Below are 25207 nucleotides of genomic sequence, written 5' to 3' on the forward strand. Positions count from 1 at the left end.
TGTCTCTGCTGCTGCATGGATCTCCATCCCCTGCCTTCACTGAGTCAGCAGAGCAAGGGACCTCACTAGCATCCCGTCCCACAGGCACACCACCCCCAGGCTTCCCTCTGAAGAGCCTGGTTTCATCCCTTTCCCCCTTCGAGCCTAGTTTAAAGCCTGTTCAATGAGCCCTGCCACCTCCTGTGCCAAGAATTTCTCATCTTCAGAATACAATGGAGCTGGTGCTGGAGATAAATATCACTAACAGTAGAGCCACTAGATTGCTCTTAAGTATTTATGATGAAGCTTGATTCTGAGGTTTAGTGGAAACTAAATAACGACCTTTGCTAAGGTAGCTTTTTGGAAGTTCTCCCTAACTCGTACTTACCTCCGCAGAGTTTCGGCAGCTCAGTGAAAGGGGCCATGTACGCACCAAACGAGCCTGTGCTGGACTATAACATGGTGATAATATTTGTCATGGCTGTGGGGACTGTTGCAATTGGAGGCTACTGGGCAGGAAGCAGAGATGTGAAAAAGTGAGTAACCAGAATGTAGTATGTCAGTTTTCTTGTATTTTTCACATTAAAAAAAAAAAAGAAAACCAAACCATGGTATTTATCTAAAGATCACCCGGTAGCTCTGCTAATGAGGTTTGGAGAGTTGTGTAAGCAGAATGGGAAAATGTTGATGTGACACTGGAAAGGCCGTGAGCCTTGTATTGGCTTTGTCGTTGCCTGAAACTATTAGAGTGTAACTTGCATGTAGAGTCTTTTAGTATTTTGCCTTGTGAAAAAAGCCAAACATTTGAAAAGCTCAGAAGGAAAATGGGATAGTAAGGGGCTTCCTACTTGGGCTTTTGCGAAAATTTGCCATAAAAATCTTTTGTAAAAAAAAAATAAAAATTAATAAAATAAAAAAAATTGGTTTTACTAGTACAGTGCCAAACAAACTGATCAGATGGCTAACATATACCATGTTTATTATGAATCTTTTATTGAAATTTTATGGTTGCTTTTTGCCAGTAAGTGGAGTTGAGGGGAGGAGATCATCTGTGCCATGCTTCGTTCTAAGATTTACTTCATATACACAACCTGACTTTAGGATTTCTTCTGAAGTCAGCAAATCATTCGGTGGTAATATTCAGGATTCTGAGTTCTTAGTGAATGAAAAATAGTACTCATGATAAACTAATGCAGTGATTACTGTTTTATGCATTGTGTTCTATCTGATGTCCATACATCCATGTAAAATCGCGGAGTTCCACTGACTTGAGTGGAAATCAGTGCAGGCGTTGATGTCGTGTCATGTTTTCCCACCCCATGTAGTTCTCGCGGAAGATTCAGTGCCCTCTTGTATTTTGTTGCGGAAGGAATGGACTGATTATAGCCGTGTTACTCTTTCAGGCGGTACATGAAGCACAAACGTGATGATGGGGCAGAGAAACACGATGATGAAACAGTTGATGTGACTCCAATAATGATCTGTGTATTTGTAGTGATGTGCTGCTCCATGCTGGTCCTCCTTTATTTCTTCTATGACCACTTAGGTACTCTTAAAGTTGTGTTTGTATTGATGCATCTTCAATATCACAAGGCTGCCATCATTTAAAGGACATTTTTACTGTGAAAATAATTATGAAATTGCTGTCTTGTGCCATGTTTCTTCATCGCAATATGATTTAAAAACCTGTAAGAAAACCCGCTTTTAGTGAGGTTGGATTAGGCAATCATAGAACTTCTTTCAAATGTTAAAGCCTATTAAGTAGATACAGACTTAATGTCTTCCACTTCTTATTTTTGTCAGAAGTGTTCTTGAACCTATACTTGTCTGTCTTCGATTTGAAGTTAAGTTATAGGATCCAGGATCATTTTATAAAGATAAGTTTCTACTGATCCCTTACCAAATTGGTTGACAAAAGAACAAGAGCCTAATGCACTGGAGCTTCCATCCTCATGTTTCTGAGGAAGTTAGGAAAGATGCACCCATCTATATTAATTCATTTCGCTCCTGAGCGATTTTAAGAGTATAATGCTCACATATACTCATAATGAGAAGATAAACACTTCACCAGAAGTTGCCTTTTAGGCTTATGATTTGATGACTTACTTTAAGAATATTAGCACAGAGGTTTTGATTTGTTGAAGTATCCACTGCATAAAGTACACCTGAGTAAAATGAGCTAGAATTAGATACTTGAAGAGCATAAATCTAATCAACAATCATTTGAAGTCTCTGAATTTAACTTTCGCTGGTGAAATGTAAGCCTTTTTTCTCATTCAGGCTTTTTTGACTACTTGGACTTACTACTTTTTCTTTCTCAGTCTATGTTATCATAGGAATATTCTGCCTGGCAGCCTCAATTGGTCTTTACAGTTGTCTGTCTCCCTTTGTGAGAAGATTCCCCGTGGGAAAGTGTAGGTACGTGGCAACTGTTAATTTTTAATAGGCACAATTAATTTTTTAGAATGTTGGGTTGGTGTGGGATTTACAAGGTGGTTTCGTACTTCAAAATGTTTATAAAGGAGGAGCGTAACTACATAGACAACTGTAGCTTTGGTGTCTTTCATTTTCAGAATTCCAGACAACAACTTGCCTTATTTTCACAAGCGTCCGCAGGTCCGGATGTTGCTGTTGGCGGTATTTTGTATCTCTGTCAGTGTAGTCTGGGGAGTCTTCAGAAACGAAGATCAGTAAGTGTTTATTTTAGTTTCTCTTCTAGAAATTGTATTATGCTTTATAGTACAAGTAACTGACGGCTGTAGAAGCCTAAACTTATCCCGAATTTAGGAGTGACAGGAAAGAAACTAGAGACTTGGGCAGAAATTCTTAGTTGTTCCTCAAGTACTTCATCTTTGTCTTGTTGGTTTAAGTTTCGGAAAACTATCTCTTGTTAAGCTGGAATTTCTCTGAGTCCCAGTCCGTGTTCTGATCTCTTTGACTTAAGACAATTTTTTGGAAGTGGTATGGAAAGCTGGACACGAGTTGGCTAACTTATTCCTTCAGGTGATGGTCTGCATGCACATTTGCTCAGAGAGAATGAGCTGTGAATATTGTAAGATCTTTAGTTTCTCTCGACTGTCCGATATGAGTAAATAATTCTCTGTGCCCAGTATTGCTGTGGTACCTAATTAGAGCGTGTTCTTACTGCTTCTGTTACAGTTTGTTGTTTCTGGGGGTTTTTTTTGTTGTGTGGCGGTTGGTTTTTTTTTTTTTTTCCCCAGTTTCCCCATATATACATGGTGTGTTCATCTTCTCGGTCCCTCTGTCAGGGATTCTGTGTTGGGACTGACATGCTGGCTTGTGTTTCTGCTGGTGGTACCAAAGATGTCTCACTTGTGCCTTGAATGCCTGTCATTGCCTTTGTGGGGTCCATCTTCTGTGTTATGGCTGTGGATCGTTCACTGACAGAACTCATAAATCCAGGAAGCATCAACTCTGAAACGTCTTTTAGAGAAGCAAGTGTCAGACTGAGTACAGAAGTATTTGTTGGGACCATTTCTGTTTAACATCTTTACTGATGACCTTGATAAGGACACAGAGTGTATCATCAGTAAGTTTGCAGATGACACGAAGCTAAGCGGGAGTGTTGATCTACATGAGGATGGGGAGGCTCTACAGAGAGACTTGGATAGATTGGACCGATGGGCCAATGCTAACGGGATGAGCTTCAACAAGGCCAAGTGCCGGGTCCTGCACTTGGGCCACAACAACCCCATGCAGCGCTACAGGCTGGGGGCAGTGTGGCTGGAGAGCTGCATGGCAGGAAAGGACCTGGGGGCTCTAATTGACACACGGCTGAACATGAGCCAGCAGTGTGCCCAGGTGGCCAAGAGGGCCAATGGCATCCTGGCTTGTATTAGAAATAGTGTGACCAGCAGAAGGAGGGAGGTGATTGTCCCCCTGTGCTCAGCACTGGTGAGGCCACCCCTTGAGTATTGTGTCCAGTTCTGGGCACCTCAATACGAGAGATCTCGAGGTGCTGGAGCGAGGGCAGAGGAGGGCAACGAAGCTGGTGAAGGGCCTGGAGAATAAATCTGATGAGGAGCGATTGAAGGAGCTGGGACTGTTCAGTTTGAGGAAGAGGAGGCTGAGGGGAGACCTCATAGCTCTCTACAACTACTTGAAAGGCCATTGTAGAGAGGTTGGTGCTGGTCTTTTCTCACAGGTCATTAGTGATAGAACAAGAGGGAATGGGTTCAAGCTGCAGCAGGGGAGGTTTAGGCTGGACATTAGGAAAAAATTCTTCCCAGAAAGAGTGGTCAGACACTGGAATAGGCTGTCCAGGGAGGTGGTGGAGTCACCATCCCTGAACGTGTTTAAGACTCGTTTCAATGTGGTGTCGAGGCATATGGTGTAAAGGAGAACTTTGTAGAGTGGAGATGATGGTTGGACTCGATGATCCCCAGGGTCTTTTCCAACCTAAATGATTCTATGATTCTACTATAGAGCTATTCCAACCTGGGATATTTAGGACTAGGGAGGCCGTTTTCTGCCTCAAAGCTGAGTGCACAAAGCCCCATCAGCAAGTGCTCGGGTATTGATCACAACAGAATGCTCTCATCTGCATCTAGACCTCAGCAATTTTAGGGAAACCTTAGTGTTTTGTATCTCAAATCCTACTTCTCTACAATCCTCGCAATTGAGAGGAAAGCAAAGAGCCTTGGTACTTCTATACCTCCCTTGCAAAAAACAATCGAGCAACAGCCCCAGCTGTAGGCTGCCCGCAGCACACAAGGGTGTACACATATCCGCAGGCCAAAGGACCCCAGCACTTCCTATTTTGGTACTCACTGACCTCCTTCAGCCGGTTTCCAGTCCACCTCACTGTCTGCTCATCCAGCCCATACTTACTTCATCAGTTTCTCCGTGAGGATCTCATGGGAGATTCTCAGTGGAAAGCCTTAGCGAAGTCTGGAGACACGATCTCCCCACTGCTCCTCCCCTAGCTGCCAAACCAGCCATTTGGCTGTAGAATGTTATGGGGTTGATCGAGCACAACTTCCCATTTGCAAATCCATGCTGACAGCAATGGTGATTTCCAGCAAATACTTTTTTAATAAAGTTTTTTGTCCCAGGCAGGTCCTCAGTGAGGACAAGGCTCTGGATTTCCTACTGTTCCAGGCAAAATGTTACTCTCTCTCTTCAGGTGGGCCTGGGTTCTGCAAGATGCTTTAGGAATCGCCTTCTGTCTTTACATGTTGAAAACAATTCGACTGCCTACATTTAAGGTATGCAAGTTTAAACAGATGTGAAAAGAGGATGTTTGCCCGTATATAGTTGAGCAGAGGAGCCACATATAATGGAGTACCTTGGCTTGGAAATGCATTTCCACTCGTGTACTGTGGAAAAGAGTGGTGTGATGAGGATAATATAGACCAATGAGTGGCACGTGATTGTCAGGCATGGTGTTTGGTAACTTTAAGTTCTGCAGAGTGTTGACTATTAGTAAATTATCCATGCTCACTTGGGGTTTTTTTTTGGTTTTGTGTTCTTTGGGGTTTGGTTTTTTGGTTTTTGTTTGGGGTTTTTTTGTGGTTTGGTTTTTTGTTTTGTTTTGGTTTTTTTTCAGATTTGACACATAATTGGTGCCTCATTCTGGTGTTTTCTCAAATCTTCCAGAACCTATTCAGTACCCTAAGATAAAAATCAGTATTAGTCATTTAGGTGCCCCTTAGGCAGCTCTTCAAACTCTGGTTCAAATTATCTTCACCTATAAATTTGTTTCCCTGTACAGATTGGCCAAGTAACGTGGGTACTGTTTCAAGCTATGCCGAGCGTCCTCCGGAGAAAATGCAGAACTCTTAAATGTTTCCTAACAAATGGAAACAGCACCATTTCCAGATTTTACATGATAAAGGATTTTAGGGACTAACATGTAATTTTGTGTCTAAGGAATACTTTCTTTTATATGGTGTATGCAAGACCCAATTCCTCCATCTAAAATATTTCGGAATTAAGAAAAATACGTGGGTGACTTGTTTTAGTCCTTGTTAGCTTTTGCCTCGAATAGTCTTAAGTTGCTAATTATTAATTCTTTGCTTTTTACTAATGCATAGTTGAAAATAGCAAGCATCTTGTCTCTTCCTTCAGGGCTGTACCTTGCTCCTGATGGTTCTTTTTGTGTATGATGTATTCTTTGTATTCATCACACCTTTTCTAACAAAGGTAAGTAAAGTACTTGGAATCATAGAGTGTGTTGGGTTGGAAGGGACCTGTTTCTTTGTGTGTTCGCAAATGATCCCAGACCTGCGCCGCGAAGTGCTGATTCACAATTTTCCCCTTTTTTCTTTAGACTGGGGAGAGTATAATGGTGGAGGTGGCTGCAGGCCCTTCTGATTCTGCCACTCATGAAAAGGTACTGTGTGTCATCTGAAAACGCGGCACTAACTTCCAGCTATTACACCATCAACTTCTCTCGAATTCCAAGACCACAAAGCTGAAACGGAGATGCCAGTCTGAAAAGAATTTAACGTGGAAATAAGCGCTCCTGAGCTCTCTGGAAATCTACACCAAACACAGGGGGCAAAGCAGAGCTTTAGTGGTTCATCACAACAGCTTTGGTCTTCCTTTATCTTGATTTAAAGGGGTTTCAGTATAAGGAAGCTAGTTAGCCCAGCTTCACAACAACATTTGGCCACATTTTTACAGATAACTTATTGCTAATGAAGCGTATCCGTTTTTACCTGAAGAGAAAACTTACGTCATCAGTCTGTCTCTTCCCACCGCCTCCCCAGTTTTGATAATTGCTTTGTGAAAAGCTGAGGCTAGAGGCAAAGGAGAGAGACGGGAATTGGAGACAGAACGAAAACAGAAGTCAGCATTCAGGGGTTCTGCACCGTCTGACAGCAGCCAGTACAACGGGATGTGGCTGACTTGGGGAGGAAAGTACGTGAGATGTAGGAGATCGTGAGATACAGTGTGCAAACCAAACAAGAAATGAATCTGTAGGAGAACTGGTTTTGTTAGTTAAAGGGTTTTAAGGATGCTGGGTCTCTCTCCAGCAAGGAACGTGATACTTTCACGTGGGAAAATAGTAAAGAAAAGAGTTGTTTGCAGGATGAGCTATGAGTGGATCGATCCCTACTAATTTCTTTGGCTTCTTACGTTCTTGTCTTTTGTACCCCTTTTGTTTCAGTTTTATGCACAGAATGAGTTGTATAAAACAATAATGCCAGTATAAGCTGAAGAAATTATTCTGGCACTAACAGAAGAAAAGGAAAAAAAAGAAAATAAAGTTTCTTTAATGTACTGTATTGAAGAGAATACACATTTGCAATGAACATTGCCTTACTGTGCCTTAACATTGCGAATTATGTAACAAATAGGAACGCTTGGGGGGAAAACGAGTCTTTCAAGTGATTTGAAAAATTTAAATTTATTAAAAAATAGTATTAAAAAAAAAAAATTAAAATTATTCAAGTCGCTACTCTTAAGGCTTTTATTACAACCAGTAGAATGAAATGTAAAAGGTTATTTCTTATGCATGTGGCAGCTTAGGTAGATTTGTTTACGCTCCTGCAGTTAAAGCAGAGTCGATAGCCTATTGCAGGTGAGGACTTCAAAATTAATGCAGCGGTTTGAGAAAACCACCGGTTTGTTTTTAGAAAGCGTTGCATCGCTCCCATCTTAAATACCTTTTTGGTAGTTGTCAGTAATATTAATGAAAGATTTTAAACATAAGGGTCTATAGTGTAAAAAAAAAAAAAAAAGTACATTTGCTGTATTTGAAGCCTGTAGTTTCAGTACAATAGGAGCAAGTTCTGGTAGATGGTGTCAGGATGCGGAGAAAACAGCTTTTCGTAAGGCGTTTGTCTCTCTCATTTCAAGCTCCCGATGGTTCTGAAGGTTCCACGGCTGAACTCCTCGCCGCTGGCTCTGTGTGACAGGCCTTTTTCTCTCCTAGGATTTGGAGACATTTTAGTTCCAGGTATTTTCTTGTTTAGCATGTTAAGAGTTTTACTTGCCGCACTGGCATATTAGTTTATTCCTCTTGCACTTCTGCTTCAAGTGGGAAGCTTGATTTGACTTCTGTAAACCTGATAAATTTGTAAGTATATCTTATCTTCTTTTTTTTTTCTCTGCGCAGTTTGCTTTTTCCATAAGAAATTAATTGCACGTGAATCTTATGGTTCAGTTTCATGTGCAGTGCTGTCAAGAAATGTAGAGAAATCTCAAGAGTTGATTTAGCAACTAATTTTGTAGTATAGAACGCATTTAATAGTGGGGTGAATAGAGGAAATGATTTGACCATTTGCACATGATTTGGGTACAAACACACATACAGCCACTCAAAACTTCATGATTTTGTTAGTCGCACAACGTCGGCTGTTTCTACGACACGTTGTCTCAAATTTGACTTCAGTATGTAGGAGTATGCCTGGCACCGCTGCAGGTGAAAACAAGTATGCGTCTTCTGGCCTTCAGATTTCTTCTGAGAAATCATTTGTTTATTTTCATGTATTTTGGGAAATATGAACTGTGTCATCCCTGTCCATGTCCCCTCCTCCCCCCAACCTATAATAGGCATAGGGTTTAACCACAGATTTCTACCGTCTACCAGGAGCGGGAAGGGATGAACTTACCCTTATTCTTGTGGTGAACTCTGTGTTTGTACAACTGTTTATCAGGGAAGGGATGATGTTTTGTATCTATGTATTTGTGGACGTTACTTTTATTATTAGAGTGCTTCCGTTGTGCTGGGTTTGTGTTATCATATAACCGTTCTGTAAGCTCTGCGGCCTCCTAAATGATGCTGTCGTGATATTCAAACACCAGGGTGCCCAGATAAGTGTTTAAAAAAACCAAAAATCTTAAAAGTTCCTAGATCATTTGATGATTTTGTGTATCTTAACGTGTGAATGAGTTGAAAGAATGTTGTAATTGTTCTTTCCTTTCCTAGGCTTGCTGGTAGCCTATTGCCATAGATTTGATATTCAGGTGCAGTCGTCCAGAGTCTATTTTGTATCCTGCACAATAGGTACGTATAACAGCGACACCTGAGCACAATATCTACACGAGTTGCTCACTTTAAAAGCATACCATTGAACTCATATTACATAGTTTGGTTTTTTAGCCTTCTCCTCTCTTTATTATTAAACAGAAATACTTTAGCAAAGTACTTTCAAGGCCAGACCTTCCATCACCAAGTTTTCTGATGTCATTTTCCTGAGCTGTTTTGTCTGCCATATATAAGCAGAGCCTCTCGTTACCCTGATTTGTCTCACTATAACCCTTACATCTACACCATCTTTATACTCTTTGTACATGCTTAGCTACTCATGAATCTTTGCGTTTATTGCATACGAGAATTCAGGTTCAGGGAGATCTTCCTTTGACTTTGTTCTTGACTTGTGTATTCTAAAAATCTGTGACCTATGATGCAACGAGTTGTATTATGTTGGCTGTAACACCTCTAAATTAGTTTTCTTCTTTAGTTTTTAGAATACATGAAGTTGTGTTCTACAGTTGTGTTGGACTTACAGATGACTGATGAATAAGATCTTAGAGATTTCTGTTGGCTTTGTAACAAAGTATGGTAGTGAAGACTTAAGATGCTTGCAGTTAGTGTCACAGAAAATTTAATGAAAAGATGCTTTAGGAATTCTTCTGAAAAAAATTGCAAGATTCTTGAAGACTTAGAGCAGGGTTAGAGAGATGCTTTTATTTCAAAGTACCAAATATTAAATAATTTCTTCTCAAATAATGAAACTGTTGTCTTATTTGGTACTTCCAAAACACTTTTACAGAAATTGATAAGAAAATGTTGTATTGATGAAGTCAGCAGTGTATTATTGCAGCAATGAAAACTAACCACATACAGGGCTGTGTTAGCAAGATTGAGTCGGCAGTATGAGAGACGGGATTATTCCCCTCAATTTGGCAGTTAAGACTGATTCTTAAGCAGGATTCCTCATGCAAGACAGACATGGACATACTGGAGTAAATCCAGTGGAGGCCATGAAGATGGCTGAGGGCTGGAGCACACGGTCTTAAAAGAAGAGAAGGCAAAGAGGAGATCCTGATGCTGTCCACAGCTACCTAATGTGAGGGTGCAGGGAAGACAGACGGACTCTTCTTACAGGTGCAGAGGGATAAGATGTGAGACGATGGACTTAAATCACAAGAAGAAATGTTTCAACTAGATATAAGGAACTCTCACTAATACCATAATGTGCCCTGAAAAAAACACTTCTGAAGAACTGTAAAAAGTTATTGAGTATTCTAATCATAAAATCATTTAAGTTGGAAAAAAGATCCTTGAACTCATTGAATCTAACCATTAACGCAACACTGCCAAGTCCACCACTGACCCATGTACCTCAGCACCATGTCTGCCTGGCTTTTAAATCCCTCCAGGGATGGCGACTCCACCACTGCCCTGGGCAGCCTGGTCCAGTGCTTGACAACCCTTTCAGTGAGGAAATTTTTCCTAATAGTCACTCTAAACCTTCCCCTGGCACAACTTGAGGCTGTTTCCTCTTGTCCCATCGCCTGTTCCTTGGGAGAAGAGCCCGACCCCCCCCGGCTGCCCCCTCCTTTCAGGGAGTTGCAGAGAGCGAGAAGGTCTCCCCTCAGCCTCCTCTTCTCCAGGCTGAACCCCCCCAGCTCCCTCAGCGGCTCCTCACAGCACTTGTGCTCCAGACCCCGCACCAGCTCCGGTGCCCGTCTCTGGACACGCTCCAGCACCTCAATATCTTTCTTCAACTGATTTTTTTTACTCAGGAACCAGATGGATTTAGCTTCGTTGTTCTGAAAATGGAATTGAAAATAACTACAATATGACATCCTAGCTGCTTCTGTTCCACTTAATAATTTTTGCAGGACATATGCAGAAATTAAATAGAAAGTAGTAACAAATTATAACATACAGCTGGCCTGTTTGGGGTTTTTTTTAGTGGTGTTGCAGGATAGTAAGAAACAGCCAAAACCAGGCCAAACAACAAGCACGTGTTATAATGGTCAAAATAATTGTCTGTACCTGACTTCATAAATACAATATGAGGCAAATTATTTGTTTATTTTGCCTTTATCAAACTGCTTAAGGTAATGATTTAATTGCACAGGATGGACTGTGCTGATCACACTGCTTTCACAACGTGTTGTTACCTGTAGGAAGACCGTAGTATCTCTGTTAAGTAAAGCACCCTTCCAAGTTTACATTGTGTATGTAATGCTCGTGCCTAAAGAGGCCTGAAAAAATTCTGGAGATGTTGTTTTACGTATTTGTTGAAAAAGTTCTTGTTAGCATGCACATCTAGCTAATCACACAGAGTCACAGAAGGGTTGGGGTTGGAAGGGACCTTAAAGATCATCTAGTTCCACCCCCCTGCCCTGGGCAGGGACACCTCCCACCAGCCCAGGTTGCTCAAAGCTTCTTCCAGCCTGGCCTTGAACCCCTCCAGGGATGGGGCAGCCACAGCTTCTCTGGGCAACCTGGGCCAGGGGCTCACCACCCTCACAGCAAACAATTTCTTCCTGAGATCCAATCCAAATCTACCTCTTCCAGTTTGAAACCGTTACCCCATGTCCTATCATTGCACCCCCTGATACAGAGTCCCTCCCCATCCTTCCCGTAGGCCCCCTTAGTTGTTCTTGAGCAGAGCTATATGTGAGTAATTCTTTTTTTTTTTTTTTTTTGCTGGTTTTGTTTCCTTCCAGCATACGGCATTGGCCTTCTCGTAACCTTTGTTGCCCTGGCGCTGATGCAGATGGGCCAGCCCGCTCTCCTCTACCTGGTACCCTGTACGCTCCTCACCAGCTTTGCTGTGGCTCTTTGGAGAAAGGAGCTTGCAATGTTCTGGACGGGCAGCGGCTTTGCGGTGAATACCAGTTTGATATGAGTGTCTTCAAGAAATACTAATATTATAAAAACCTAACTAGACTTAAAGTTGAGTAAAATATTGCAGTATTATCCAACAAAACCAAAGCTTTTTGTTTTGCTTGATTGTTTGCTTTCTTACATACTTTTTTTGCCTCAGTAAGGTTTTCTTTTTTTAAGTGTTTAAGGCCACCTTAACTGGCTGATGAAAAGTAAAGTAGACCTTGTCTGTCCTTCTTGGTTCTGCCATAATTTTACTGGTTTGATCTCTGTTGAAAATATAATGATTGTTATTACTGTTATTATATTATAGAAAAGATAATGTTTTGTAATATTATATAAAATAAGTCCTTAAAATATTTTTCTTCATATTTTTTCACAGCCTACTGCTTTTGAAGGTAGAAATCTAGCTCAATATAGTAAATTATCACCTTGTTTCACTGTGGCACAAAGGAAATTGATTTGATTCCAAAAGGAGACGTTCCTATTGTGATGCACGATTATAGATTTTTGAATAGTTACTTGAAGGGCAAATCTGTGAAGCTTAGAGGTTCCCCCCAGCGAGTTTCACTTATTATTCAGTTATTTGTGATAACCTTCACATCTTTCCCATAGAGAATTTAATTTAGTTGTTGGAAAAATATTTGAGATCATCTGAAATGTGATGGAAAAGTTGCCGGTTGTTGTACACCGATAGTAAAGGTGGGCAAAACCAGAGAATGAAGTGCCAAAGTGCTGTTTGCCCGTTCGTGTGTAACCAGCAGAGCGCATCTGAAATCGGCAAGGAACGATCAGGCAGAAAGCAGCTAAACGCATTTCTGGATGAAAAAATCCCCTTGTGCTCTATAAAAACACAAAGGCAGGATAAGCGTATGCATGTGTCCCCTACTGGAGAATGAGAATGGAGCTGATGGACCTTTAATCTTCATCTTGTATGACCATCGCTCCTGATAACTGGACACAGTAATTCTTGCTTTCCGTCATTCTGACTCTGATCTTCCGTTTACAGAAAGACCTACCTCAGCCTCCCTTGGTGATAGCTCCTGTCAACTGCCCTGAGCTTCCCAAAGACAGCAACGTACCAGCCTCTGAACAAGACACAGAGCAAATGACTAATCCTACCCTCCATGTGAAGGAGCCGCGTGGCCCCACCACGGCTGCAGAGGAGCTGGCTGATACTGACACAAAGATGGACCAGTCAGAAATCTCTGTTGCACAGAGTGAGGAACCAGCTGGTGAGAATAAGGGTGACCTTGAAAGCAAATGCCTAAATGCAGAGCAAAAACAGCTGGAATAAAAAACGTGATAAGAACTCCTTCTTTTCCCTCACAAACATATCCATATAAAACCAGTATGTATTTAGGACTGGTTTAGTAGTGTTTGCGTTCATTGAGGAACCTCACTGGGAGTCTGATCATCAAATCCATCAACGAATGTTCTGCCTCCAGCTTTGGTACAACTACACACTTCAAACATCCTTCTGAAATATGGTGCTCTACAAGGGTTCTAATGGATGGATTTCAGTGATCATCTTATTAGCGAATGCCTTTGACCGTTCCATTTTCATTATACCAGGATAGTATTAAGAGTCTTTATTTACACAGTACTCTGTGCTTGTGTGCTATTTTGCTGCTTTAGCATAGCATAGGTTATCATGGAGGAAAAGCATTGAACAAGTCTGCTACAATGCTTGGTTGAGAGAAACATGATACTTTTTTTTTAGCACTTTCCCTGTTGACACCTTTTACTTTGCTTTTCCCTACTTGTTAAAGCCATTGGTACAAGGCAATGCTTTAGTATAAACTGACATTCAGGAAATGCAGAGGGTGGTTAAATTACCAGCCTCTGAAAGGATTTATACTACCGTGGTGCATTAAATGCATCTCTTAACTTTTTTTGTCTTTGTTTTTACTTCCAGGTACCTGGGTTGGCTACTAGTCTAGTTTAAAAGGCAGGATGAATGGAGCTACAGGAAGCTTTCTAAGCACTGTTATGAACTCTAGGGGTTGTCTCTGAAAATAACCAGTGTTTGTCACAGAACACTGGACGCAAAAGCATATTAAGGACGTTTAATGTTTTAGAAATAAAATGCAAGCCAAATAGGTAAGAAAGTAGGTAGCAGCACTATGCTGAGCTTAATAGGTGGTATTTTCGTTGGGAAAATGTTGAAGTCAAGCAGTAAAAGATCATACGTTTGGGGTTTTGAGCTTCTACCTGTTATTTAAGAAATATAATTGTAGTTTATAATTCTGAAGAAAATAATCCGGTGTTTTCATTCCCAAGGGAGCACATACGGTGCTATAGTCAGTTGTGATTTAAAGGTACTTGCTGCTCAGTAACTGATCAACTGCCTCCGTCATGTTTTGTCTTTGTCCCGAGAGCAGCTGAAGCATGGCCTGTCAGGTTCTGGAATGAGGTGGTGATCCAGCCTATCTTGCACCTCTTGTTACACGTCATCATGAAGGACTAAATCTGTGAATTCAAAACTTCTTGGGGTGCAGCTGGTCTTACTTTTATATTCCTGAAACTGTGCGTTTTCCTGTATAACGTGATGGAGTCTTTTATGCACCAACTTCAGTACACGTAGAGGGATGATGTGATTTGCTTATTACTTATTCCATCTAAGAACGTTTGCCTTTATCAAAGGTGTCTGTTCTACACTTAAATTACAATCCCAGAAAGCCTCAAACGTTTCACGTTGCAACTGAAATAGAAAATGGAAGTATTCTAGGATCCTAGAATATGATTGCAAATCGCATGGAGGAGACACTCTTCCGAGTGTTTGAGAGCCCAAAGTGTCATTTACAAAAGCATCATCACAATGGCAGGATCAGAGGCAACGCTTTTAAATTAAGCGTCTCCAGTTGGCGTGTTGAGTTGCAGTCGGAAGGGTTCTCTTTCATTGTCTGTCTGTACACTTCAGCCATTGTCTTTTTGGCTCGGTCTTTCAAACGTTTGCCCTGTGTTTTTTGGATGATAACTTCTGGTTTTTGTCTCTTTCCCGTTGGGTGGATACTACTCTTTCTCTAGAATGTGAAAGCCTTTCTGTAAAACCACGCTATGGCTTCCGAGTTTTACCGGCTTCCACTTAAAACCTCAAGCCCTGGCTGATAAATTGATTTAATGGTGAGTTCCTTGAAAGACTTCCTGATTCCAAAGGCCTTCCTTAATGGAAGAGAGTAGTACTAAAGAGAGCTGGTTTTCAATCTCCTCTTTAATGGACCGTGTTACTTCTGCCAGCAGGAATCTGAACCAATTATTACTAATAAAAAGCAGCGGAGACATTTTACAGAAAACTTCAGCCAGCTGGATTATGCCTTAATTTAAGCCATTGTATAAGTATGTATATTAAATTCAGAAAAAAAAATCTTGTGTTTAAATAATGGACTTGACAAATAGCGAGAAAACAAGTTCAGAGACTGACTCAGAGATCTGTGGGTTTTTTGCCTTGATTGTCTTTCAGTCATAAGGTTGTCTGGAATAGCTTTTTATATACTTAAAAGCCAGTAGGCTACTGATGGAGCATTTCGTTTTATCATCTACTTGAAAGTGTATTTTAGCGTTGGTTCTCACATGTTGTGGGTTAGGAAAGTTTATTTCTCGAATTGTTTATAACTCAATTAAAATGGAAGAATTTGTAACACTTCACTTGTAGGCATTTAACAGTTGCTTTGTTCATGTTACATTCTAGATAGGTCTGCTTGGAGCATGTGCTTCACCTTTATGTTTCCGGGGGCTTTCTGTCTATTTTTCAGTGTGATTTATTTTTTTTTTTATTATTTTTTTTCTCCAAACTACAGCGATCAACGCTGAAAAAACCTGATAGCTACTCAATGCAATATCTCCAGTTAAAGTATGTAAACTGGTAATGAGTTACATACTTTGACTATTCCAGTACTGTAGAAATCGGGTGACCCCGGTGCACCAGTTTGGCTGCGACTGTTTGGACCCTGATCCTGGGCAGTTCAATCACTTCCATCAACAAACAAGGCTGTGCTTTTTTGTCTTTCACAAACCTCCCTGGCCAGCTTAATGGAAAATTTAACGTTTAATAGGAAATTGTGACGATAGATCCAGTGTAGCTGACTCTTGTTATATTCGATGTTGCAGATATACGTCCCCCACCAAATTTAAGATGCTCAAAGTAATGAAAGTGATGTTAAAAGTAATGTTGATGCACTCCTTGTTTACATCTTTCACATACTAAGCCTTTAGCTAGCTAGCTAAAAATTCAATGCTAAGGATTCGGGTTCTGAAAACTTGTGTGTGTTCAGGAGAAGCATTTGTTTTAGTCTCCCCCCCCCCCCCCCCCCAAAAAAAAAAAAAACCAAAACCAAAAACCACCAAAACCAACTCCACTAAAAAAATAAAAATAAAAAAAAATCCAAACAACAACAACAACAAAAAAAACCACTAAAAAAAAAATCTCTTTGGATCACAGTAGTGAGAATCAGATTCTTTCCTGGGTCTGAAAAATTGGTGTCTTGGACCCAAGCGTTCGCGTCCCCCTGAAGGGCTGCGGAAACGCAGCTGAAGTTAGAATGCAACCGACCTGAAAGACTTTACGAAGGGTGACATTAAGGGAGAAGGATCCTAAACCCTCTTTGAATTTGGGGGATTTTTTTTTTTTTCTTGTCACAAAGGAAGAAGGTTTTAAATGAGATATATTTTTTTCCCTGTTACTTTTTTTGTATATTCTGTTTTTACCGGTGGCAGTAAAATAGCACATCCACATATATAAGAATTATAGTTGTGAAAATATTTAATGTTTTTTTTCTAAACTTGGACAAATGCTAGAAGACAGAAAGTCAGCACAGCATATTTTCCAATAGGCTGATTAACATGTCGAATAGAAAGCTTCATTTAGAAGACTGTTAGCTTCCTTTTTTCCTCCTCCTTTTATATTAACCATACCAAATTTCTCGAGCTTTTTTGCGCGCTGTCTTCATCTCAGATCATCAGCCAAGCTTTTCCTTCAGAAACTGTGTCTCTCAGCCTCAGGCTGGCTTTTGTTAAGACTACCTTGCAAGTCTTGATAGCGTCTTTCAGACACACACGCTTCTGTGTTTCAGATTTGATTTTTTGCATCCGTGCTGCATCGCGCAGACTGGGAACATCTCCTCACCCTAATGGTAGTGCCGCCTGACCTGTGAGTACGCCGGGAAACAGCACTGGCTGGAGTCGGGAAGAAACCAGCTAGTAAACCGTACTGAAATAATACGATTTCCATTGAAAAATAATTAAAAACATGGCTGCGTTCATGACTTAATATTTCATTTGGGAGATGCTGTGCGTTTACCTGCAGCTTGTTGTTCTCTAGAGTCTGATGGGCGAAAGAACGCGTAGAGAATTTAAAGGTAACTTTCTACTTAACCACAATCCGTGTTCTCCCGTAGATTCCGCCTTTGAAAGCTCTTTCAAAACACGACACTTGAGCCCACATATATGCTCCGTGTTTCCTGGATATCTCACCCTACTGTTTGTAGAACTCTTCCTGGCTAGACAATTTAAAAAAAAAAAAAAAAAAAAGAAAAGCCTGTATCGGGTGTTTGGTAACAGCATTGCCTTGAAGTAAATGCTTACACCCAGCTATTTTAGCGCAAGATCCGGCAGTTTTGTTCTTACCTTTCTTCTCTTTACCCCCTTGGTTGGGCAGTGCGTGTGTTCCTGGGTTCTTGCACTACACTGGCTGTGTTAGCATGTAAAGCCCTGTGATATTTATTTTTTAATGACAGCTTTTGGTTATCAGTTAACAAAACAGCAGTTTCTACATGCTTTCGTCGTTTGGCCTGTTGTTTGTAGTACGTTGATGGATAAATAAGCTGGCTAAGCAGTAATGTGCAATATTGACACTTGACACACATCACCTTGACACCAGTAGGTGTTTTCAATACAGACATACCAGCAGATCCAAATATTTGTCCAAAGCCTGCAGAGATGGTGCCTTTTTCCATGACAAATATAACCTCTGGTGTTTTAAAATAAAAATCTGTGTAAGGGCTGCGTTTTCAGGTAAATTAGGATGTTATTATTAGAGCCCAGAAGAGAACAGGGACTATGATGTCCAGAAAACATCAGTGTTGAGGGATATGAATTGTTTAGCGTAAGAAGGAAAGAGTAATCTTTAGGTATTTTAGCTGGAGTGTGGTTTCCCGGCGGGACATGAAGCACAGGGTCGCACTTACAGCTCTTTGGTTTTTCAGGTTAGGCTCTATGCCAGCAGTGCTAGGCAGGATGGAGGGGGAAAGAAAGGATAAGAAAAAAGTGAAGGTGGCTTGGAAAGAATGAGGAGCTACAGAAAAAGAACGGCAGTGGACGAGTTTACTTCAGAGAGGTCCAAAACTACTACTCCAAAGAGAAGACCTAAGGGTGTGTATGACAAATATCCAAAAATCTGAAATGCTGCTGCAAATTGGATGGTATTGGAATGAACAGGCGTCAATTACAGCAAGGGAGTTTGGGGGCAGGTGGCACAAAAGTCTCTATGAATGGCTAACAACCTGAGGGGTCAGTCAGGGGAAGCGCGTGAGAGCTCTGTGGGGCAGGGCTGTTTGCGATGCGTGCGGCCGCTGGGCTCGTCTTGTTCTGAGAGTAAAGACTTTAACCACGGAGACCACGAGCCGTGTCGTGCCACCTACATCAGACGCCAGCGAACAAGCCCTGGCCCACTTGAGTAGAGGCGTAGTCTGAGGATCGGGCTTTCTACGATTCAATGCCATTGTGGCGTGAGCTTTATCCCAGAGCAGTTGGTTTATATCTTAGAAGTGCCGTACTGGAGTTTTGCAAGCATTGTGACTGACATCGCGGATCTTGTGTTACAAAGGCTCTTCTGTTTTTGTTAATTTAAAGATGATAAATCCTCTGGAAAAGAAACCACATCAAGGCACGTGTTAAATAGAGGCAGTGCTCTTTCTACTCAGATAAGAATATTTTTTTTTTTCAAATGTATGTTTAATTTGTTTGGTTGCATTGAATGTTCCTGGCACCCTGGAGCATTTTCAGAACAGGACAGCCTTGTGTTCCACCAGAAGATTCCTTTGGCACTGGCACAAGAGAATTGTCTCCTCACTGATCCTCTTTTATCTTCTGCATCTATCAATTATGTGCTCTTCTGCGATTGTTTCACCCTTGCCTTTGCTTCTTCCAGTTTTGCAGGTAAACATTCAAATTACGTGGAGTAAAGATGAGGTTTTGCCAACTGTAGATTAGTGAGAGATGACAAATAATGTGCTTAAATTCGATGTTCTTGAACTGTGCACTAGTATATTGTGCACAGAGTCGTCATTCTTGTGATGCAGTGGCTGTTCCGGCTCTGTTTTCCCAGCAGCTGTTGGGGAATATTGCAGCTCCTGGTCCTCTTGTTGATCTGCTGGTAGCCAAGGGTTACAAGTGTGCATGCTCCTCGGATAATTCGGAGCCACCTTCCTTACAGAATCACAGACTGGCTGGGGTTGGCAGGGACCTCTGGAGATCATCTCCTCCAACCCCCGGCCAGAGCAGGGTCACCCACAGCAGGTGGCACAGGAACGCGTCCAGGCGGGGTTGGAATGTCTCCAGAGACGGAGACTCCACCACCTCTCTGGGCAGCCTGTGCCAGGGCTCTGCCACCCTCACAGCAAAGAAGTTCCTCCTCGTGTTGAGATGGAACTTCCCATGGTCAAGTTTGTGCCTGTTACCCCTTGTCCTGTCCCCGGGCACCACTGAGAAGAGCCTGGCCCCATCCTCCTGACACCCCCCCTTTCAGTATTTATCAGCGTTGATAAGGTCCCCGCTCAGTTTTCTTTTTTCCAGACTGGAGACCCAAGAGAGATGTTCCAGTCCCCTCATCACCTTGGCAGCCCTTTGCTGTCCCCTCTCCAGCAGTTCCCTGTCCTTCTGGAACTGGGGAGCCCAAAACTGGACCCAGCGCTCCAGACGCGGCCTCCCCAGGGCAGAGCAGAGGGGGAGGATGACCTCCCTCCACCTTAGCTGAAGGCGGCACTACAGTTTATCAAATTTCTCCCAATATTTTCCTGCATGTTAGTGTGCAAGTTTAGCTCCAGAGGGTGAACTTCTTCCAGGGTTTTATCTCCGAGAAATCTTGGAGGTGACCTGTAGGCTAGAAACTTTGGTCGGGAAACGCTTACTGCCGACACGCGTGCACTGTGTGCTGTGGACTTTCCTTGGGTGTTTAACGTAAACGTCGGTTAGCTGAAAATGGGCAGAGACATGGTGTCAATGTAAACAAGCTCATCATAGCTCCTAAAACAAAAAAATAGATATATATTAGTGACTTGAGCTTTATCTGCAGTAGTGGGTAAACACCACCTAATAGTCAGGTACTGCTGAACGAGTTCCAGGCGGAGAGTGGGATGCTCTCCCTGAACACCGTGCCCTGGGCAGTGGTGCTTCCAGGAGACCGACGTTGGGTTGTACACAAGGGTCAGAGCTCCTGCTGCTTCCAATACAATACCCTTTTCCTCAAGCCAGAAGTTTGTAAAGGACAGAAGTAGCTCTTCTCATCTTAAAGTTGTAGCTGTAGTCAGGAAAATGCCATAAACCTGCCACGTCTTTATTGTGGATCCGAGCTTTAAAAAGCTGGGATGGTCGGACGCTGGTGGTGTCTCTGGGGAGCACAATCCTTGACATACATTTTCCAGAGCAAGAAACCAGTAGGATTTTGGGTTTGGGGGTTGTTTTGGGGTCTTTTGGTTGTTTTTGTTGTTTGTTTTTTGTTTTTTTTTTTAATCGTTCAGTTCTGACTGAAGTTTTTCCAGTTCATGTTGAACAAAACCCTCAAAACAGTGGTTCAGGTTTAGCTTGACAAAGCAAAAAAACAACAAACCAGCCCCCACAGTGGTGCAGTTCAATCTGGTTTCGGTCAGAAACTGTTTTTTTCATAGCTGACAGGGGAGACCTCAAAAAACTGAGTGTGTGACGGATGTTACCACAGGCTCCACTGTGGCACCAGGCCTGAGGGAGGCGGGAGCCTTATTTCTCTCTAATTGCCCGATAACGGCGGTGGTCCGCAGTGGTCCGCGCGCGTGCCGGTGTGAGCATCTATTGCCTGCTTGCCTTCAACTCGGGCGTTGTCACTTGTCCTCTCCAACGATGATTGGAGAGGACAGTTTGGAGACTGGAGATCTCACATGATTCTCGGACTTTCATGGAGCCAGCACAAGCTGTGGGAGAGCAAAACGAAACCTCCGATTCGTAGCGGGCTCCTTAGTGCTGTCGGAAGAGCGTGCGACTGGGAATCGGTCGCTCTAGCCCAGCCTGACGCCCGGGTTGTGTGTTGCGTTCATCATGGGGAGGGGGGGTGGGGCGGGGGCGTGTCACACTTTAACACTAAAAAATTAATGATTTCATCCTAGAAGTCACCGCCAGTAAGTATGAGCTTGGGTACTTTCAGCCTGGTTGAAAGTAAAACCGAACTCTTTAAAGAAAAGTAGGGATTGACGGCTCTGGGCGGGGATGGTCTTGTTATTCGTAACCGTGTTCCTCCAGTTCCTCCACCCAGCCCCGTGCTGGAGGAACTGGGGCTCCTGCAGATCCTCGCAACGCGCCCGACCCGTTTGAGCAGCGCCGGTGTTCCTTCGCTGAAACTGAATGTAGCGGTGCTTTGCAGGTGGATTACATGGGAGGCGGGAGGCGGAGATTTAGACGAGCACGGAGAGGATTTATGAGCTGAGGTACCCGTTTGCTTCGTGCCAGTTTCTTGGATGCTCGACAGTAGCTGCTTTCAGTGAGGAGGTTTATTCTTGGGAGGTAACACTGTAAGTAGAACAGTTTTAAATGTCTGATGTCTTTGTGGAAGGACTTTGTACTAATGTTCAAATAATAGTATATGGGCTAGTGTCACGAAGAGTGCAAACTCTAAAGGTTGTTAATTTTAGCGCTTGCGAATGCACACCGTTAACTCGGCATGCGTGTGCATGAGGAGCAAACTTTTCAAGCTCGTTTCATACAGTGCTGAATGAAGGATTTTCTTCTGATCCATTACCTACGATATATTTTTGCTATTTTAAGATCTTCTACGCAGTTTAGCCCCTTAATTACAAAAAAAACCAAAACAAAACAAAAAAAAAAAAAACAAACACACACTACCACCAAAAGAACCCAGCTGAGAGAGTTGGCCAGTGTAGGACGGCTGGTGTGAAAACTCAGTTCAAGTATTTTTTCTGCAGAGGGGCTGCTATTGCCGAACAAACCGAAGCCGTGGAAATGAAGCGCAGACGGGATGTAACGAAATAGGGATTTAGTTCTCTGTAAGGACGTAGTCAGTCAACAGCTGTGTCAGGGATGCTGGTAAAATGAAGATCCTTCCCTGATTTTTATCTTGCATCTCATCTGCCTTGTTGGTTAGTCAATTCATCGCATACGCTACGCGTACGAGCTTCATCGCTTTGGTTCGACAGATTCCTGAACCGTAGCCCCCCTGTGTGAAGAGGGCGACTCTTCTTTCCCACAGGCTGTAGAAGGTGGAGCATTTGCTCGGTGATGGCTTGCAGCATTGGTGCGTGGTATCTACGAGGACAGATAAAACTTTTATCTACGATATAAGTATCTTAAATCTGTGGTATGAGCAATTTTATATTTTTTTTTTTATGGTTTGCAAGTAATAAAGAACTGAAGGTGTCACCTCACTAATATCTTCCTGTGCCGACAACAGGATAGAGTCATTGATAGACCAAGAGAAAAAGCAATGTTGTTTCCAAGCAGCAAAAGGCGTTTTGGGTAAACAAACACCTCTGTTTTTCAAAACCCATAGGTCTTACTGTAATACGTGCATCAGATTTTCAGTTGAGTCTGGGTGGGTTCTTTCCACCCCGTGTCTCTAGAGCTCCTCGTGGTTTTGATATCGGCCATCCCCCTGACGGAATTACAGCCTTGGATCCAATTGCACAGCATAATATATATTTTTATATGTGTAAATACGTTGTAATACGTAGCATTTCCAGTGACCAAACGTAGACTTGCTTCTTCCTTCTGTGATGTAACATGGGGAAAAACCCTATTTCAAAACTAACAGTGGGGGGAAGAGGAGAAGAGATGAGCAAATAACCCAAGGGTTTCTGCAGAGTGAATTTTCCGTGGAATAATGAAGCCTATGTCAGGTTACGTGGAAAGAAAACAAACTTGAAAAGGACTGGTCAGCTGAAATTGCAGTGGATTTTGGTTTTTTTCCTTCTGTTTTGCTTTTAAAAAACACTGGAATTTACATTCCTTTAGCCTGTTGTAGTTTAAAACTGTAAAAATTTTCTAAAACTGTAAAAAATAAAGATACTTAATTTTTAAACTGAATTTTGCTATTTTGTATCACCCGTACATTTGAAATCCGGCTGTTTGCGCCTCTTCATTGTTTGCACCAGGACGCGGTACAAGGTCTCTTGTCATTTAAAAGATCGCTGGGCCCCGCTTCTGTCCTCGGCTGGATTCCACGCAAAACTCATCAAACTTGCCTTTTATGAATTGCTTTTTCAAGTTTTCCGTTAACGTGCGAGACCGGACGCCAGACGCAGCGTCTCACCTGCCTGGGCCGTCCCTGCGAGAGGCGTCTCTTCTCCTGCTTTTCTAACCCTGGTGCGGTCGCGGGATTGATCCCATCGGTTTTGATGAACCTGCTGCATGTTGTCGTGCTATTGCTTGGGAAGGAAGGGGGTTTTTTGTTTTGGTTTGTTTTGTTTTTTAAAATAATGGTAAATTTCTACTGAATGATGAGGCACGTCATGGCTGTAGCCGAGAAAGGTACAAACTGCAAACAGGTACGTTTCCACTCTGTGTTTTTGTGCCCAGGGTTTTCAGCGTGCCCCGCGTTTCACGTTTAGGTGCGCAATGCTGCCGGGAAGGCAGAAATTGAGAAATTTCTTGTGTTACTTGGCCTTTTTTATCAAAAAAAAAAAAAAAAAAAAAAAAAAAAAAAGGGGGTTGTAGCAAGCCAGCCTTTCTGTTTGGGCTGTTGCTGGGGAAGCAAGAGACACAGCTACATCCATTCAGACAAAGAGGGTTCAAAACCAGAAAGACTGGTTTTGTGTTAAATAAGGGCTAGTAAAAATTAAGACACGGTCTGGCCACAAAGCGCATCCTAAGGTACTCTAAACCTCATCCTATGTTAGTTGAAACAGTGACTAGTATTCTAGATTTAAACATACACAGAATTAGCATAATAAACAAGTTGTGTGACTCTTAGAATACTGTATCTGTTGCGTAGGCATGGACACAGCGTTTGTTTTAAAAAAACCAAACAAAAAAGAAAAGAAAAAAAAAACCAAAACCCAAAAATAAACCCCAAACCTAAATTATTGGTCTTGGCACAGAGTAATTCTCTAATGGGGGATTGAGTCTTTCAGAGAGGAGGCTGTCTTCATCTGGGTTGGGCAAGACCCTAAACTGCTCTTCTGCTGGGGGATGGTTCTGCCACCAGCACGGCACTACTGATTATCTTCATTACATTCCAAGCATCTCCCAGCTATCTTCCATTCTTACCCAAGATCTGTCCTATGTGACCACTTCTGCATCTGCAGGACCAGTTAGTGTTGACTATTTACAAGCGTCTTATCTACATTCAACTTGCTCGGTGCTGCCTGGGGCAGGCTCGGGAAGGAAGGGCTGGATTCTCCTACCCGGGCAATGGGTGTTTTAAGCACAGGAACTGGTCTATTCACGGGTCAAATACTTTCTGGCGAAGACCCTTCAGTCCATTGCCTGGTTTCAAGTCAGTTTATTGTCTCCAATCAGTTCGTTATCTGGCTTGTGCAGGTGACTCAGCGGGGAGTTCCTCGATGGCTTGGCTGCGCGCACAGGGACACTCTCCATCCCCCGCCGTACCACAACTAAAAGACACGCTTGAGTTTCGCACTCACAGCTCGCTTGTTACAAGTTCCATAGCTCTTGCCGCGTGTCCCAAATGGGAATCCCTTATGGTTTTTACCCTCATCACGGTCACGCGCGTGTGTGTCCTCTGCTAGTGCATAGCCACGGATATAGTCCAGCCGTTCAAACAGTCCGTGTTTTCCTCTGTGTGGGGCAGGGGAAACCCTCTTTTCTCTGGAGGACACAAGGAAACACCACCTGAGCAGCGAGCCTTGACCCGGTGCCTCTTCCTAGATCTCTTGTCCATGTTGGGAAGCGCAGTATTAGGCAGGGGGCATTAGGGAGCTGCGTGGACTCTGGCGTGGGGCTGCTCCATCCCAGGGACAGAACTTTTCAGTCTCATCGAACTTCAGGAGGTTTCTTTTGTCCTTCCTGCTGCACTCCGTTACCCCAGGACTGTCACGTTAGCAAAGGCAGTAGCTTTTTAAAGCCGGCAAAAAGATCCCCAGTACCTACTGCAGCGAGGAGGGCGATGATGGTCTTATTTCACGTGAGAAGTTGGTTTAGAGACCTCCAGAAGTCCCTATCACGAGTATATTTATTTTGCAACTTACCCAG

At 42.6% G+C, this 25207-nt stretch overlaps 1 protein-coding gene across 5 annotated transcripts in view; it reads left to right on the forward strand.

The window, feature by feature from the left end:
• Window positions 1-23057, forward strand: part of SPPL2B (signal peptide peptidase like 2B) — a 38392-nt gene extending 15335 nt beyond the window's left edge. The window contains exons 5-16 of one of the 5 annotated variants that reach the window (XR_010073987.1): window positions 376-515; window positions 1383-1525; window positions 2301-2397; window positions 2553-2669; window positions 5126-5207; window positions 6070-6144; window positions 6272-6334; window positions 7807-7906; window positions 8879-8956; window positions 11638-11798; window positions 12807-14923; window positions 16870-23057. Coding sequence is in view for 4 of the 5 variants with exons in the window: in XM_063358385.1 (XP_063214455.1) it covers window positions 376-515; window positions 1383-1525; window positions 2301-2397; window positions 2553-2669; window positions 5126-5207; window positions 6070-6144; window positions 6272-6334; window positions 7807-7906; window positions 8879-8956; window positions 11638-11798; window positions 12807-13032; window positions 16870-16943 (1356 nt within the window). In the remaining variant the exon portion in view is untranslated. Of the gene's footprint in view, window positions 1-375; window positions 516-1382; window positions 1526-2300; window positions 2398-2552; window positions 2670-5125; window positions 5208-6069; window positions 6145-6271; window positions 6335-7806; window positions 7907-8878; window positions 8957-11637; window positions 11867-12806; window positions 16098-16869 lie in introns of those variants that run through there. The other 4 variants (XM_063358385.1, XM_063358387.1, XM_063358386.1 and 1 more) reach the window with 4 other exon arrangements.
• Window positions 23058-25207: the final 2150 nt, after the last annotated feature.

The sequence above is a fragment of the Chroicocephalus ridibundus genome, chromosome 22, assembly GCF_963924245.1.
Source record: "Chroicocephalus ridibundus chromosome 22, bChrRid1.1, whole genome shotgun sequence".
In the NCBI taxonomy this organism is placed as follows: domain Eukaryota; kingdom Metazoa; phylum Chordata; class Aves; order Charadriiformes; family Laridae; genus Chroicocephalus; species Chroicocephalus ridibundus.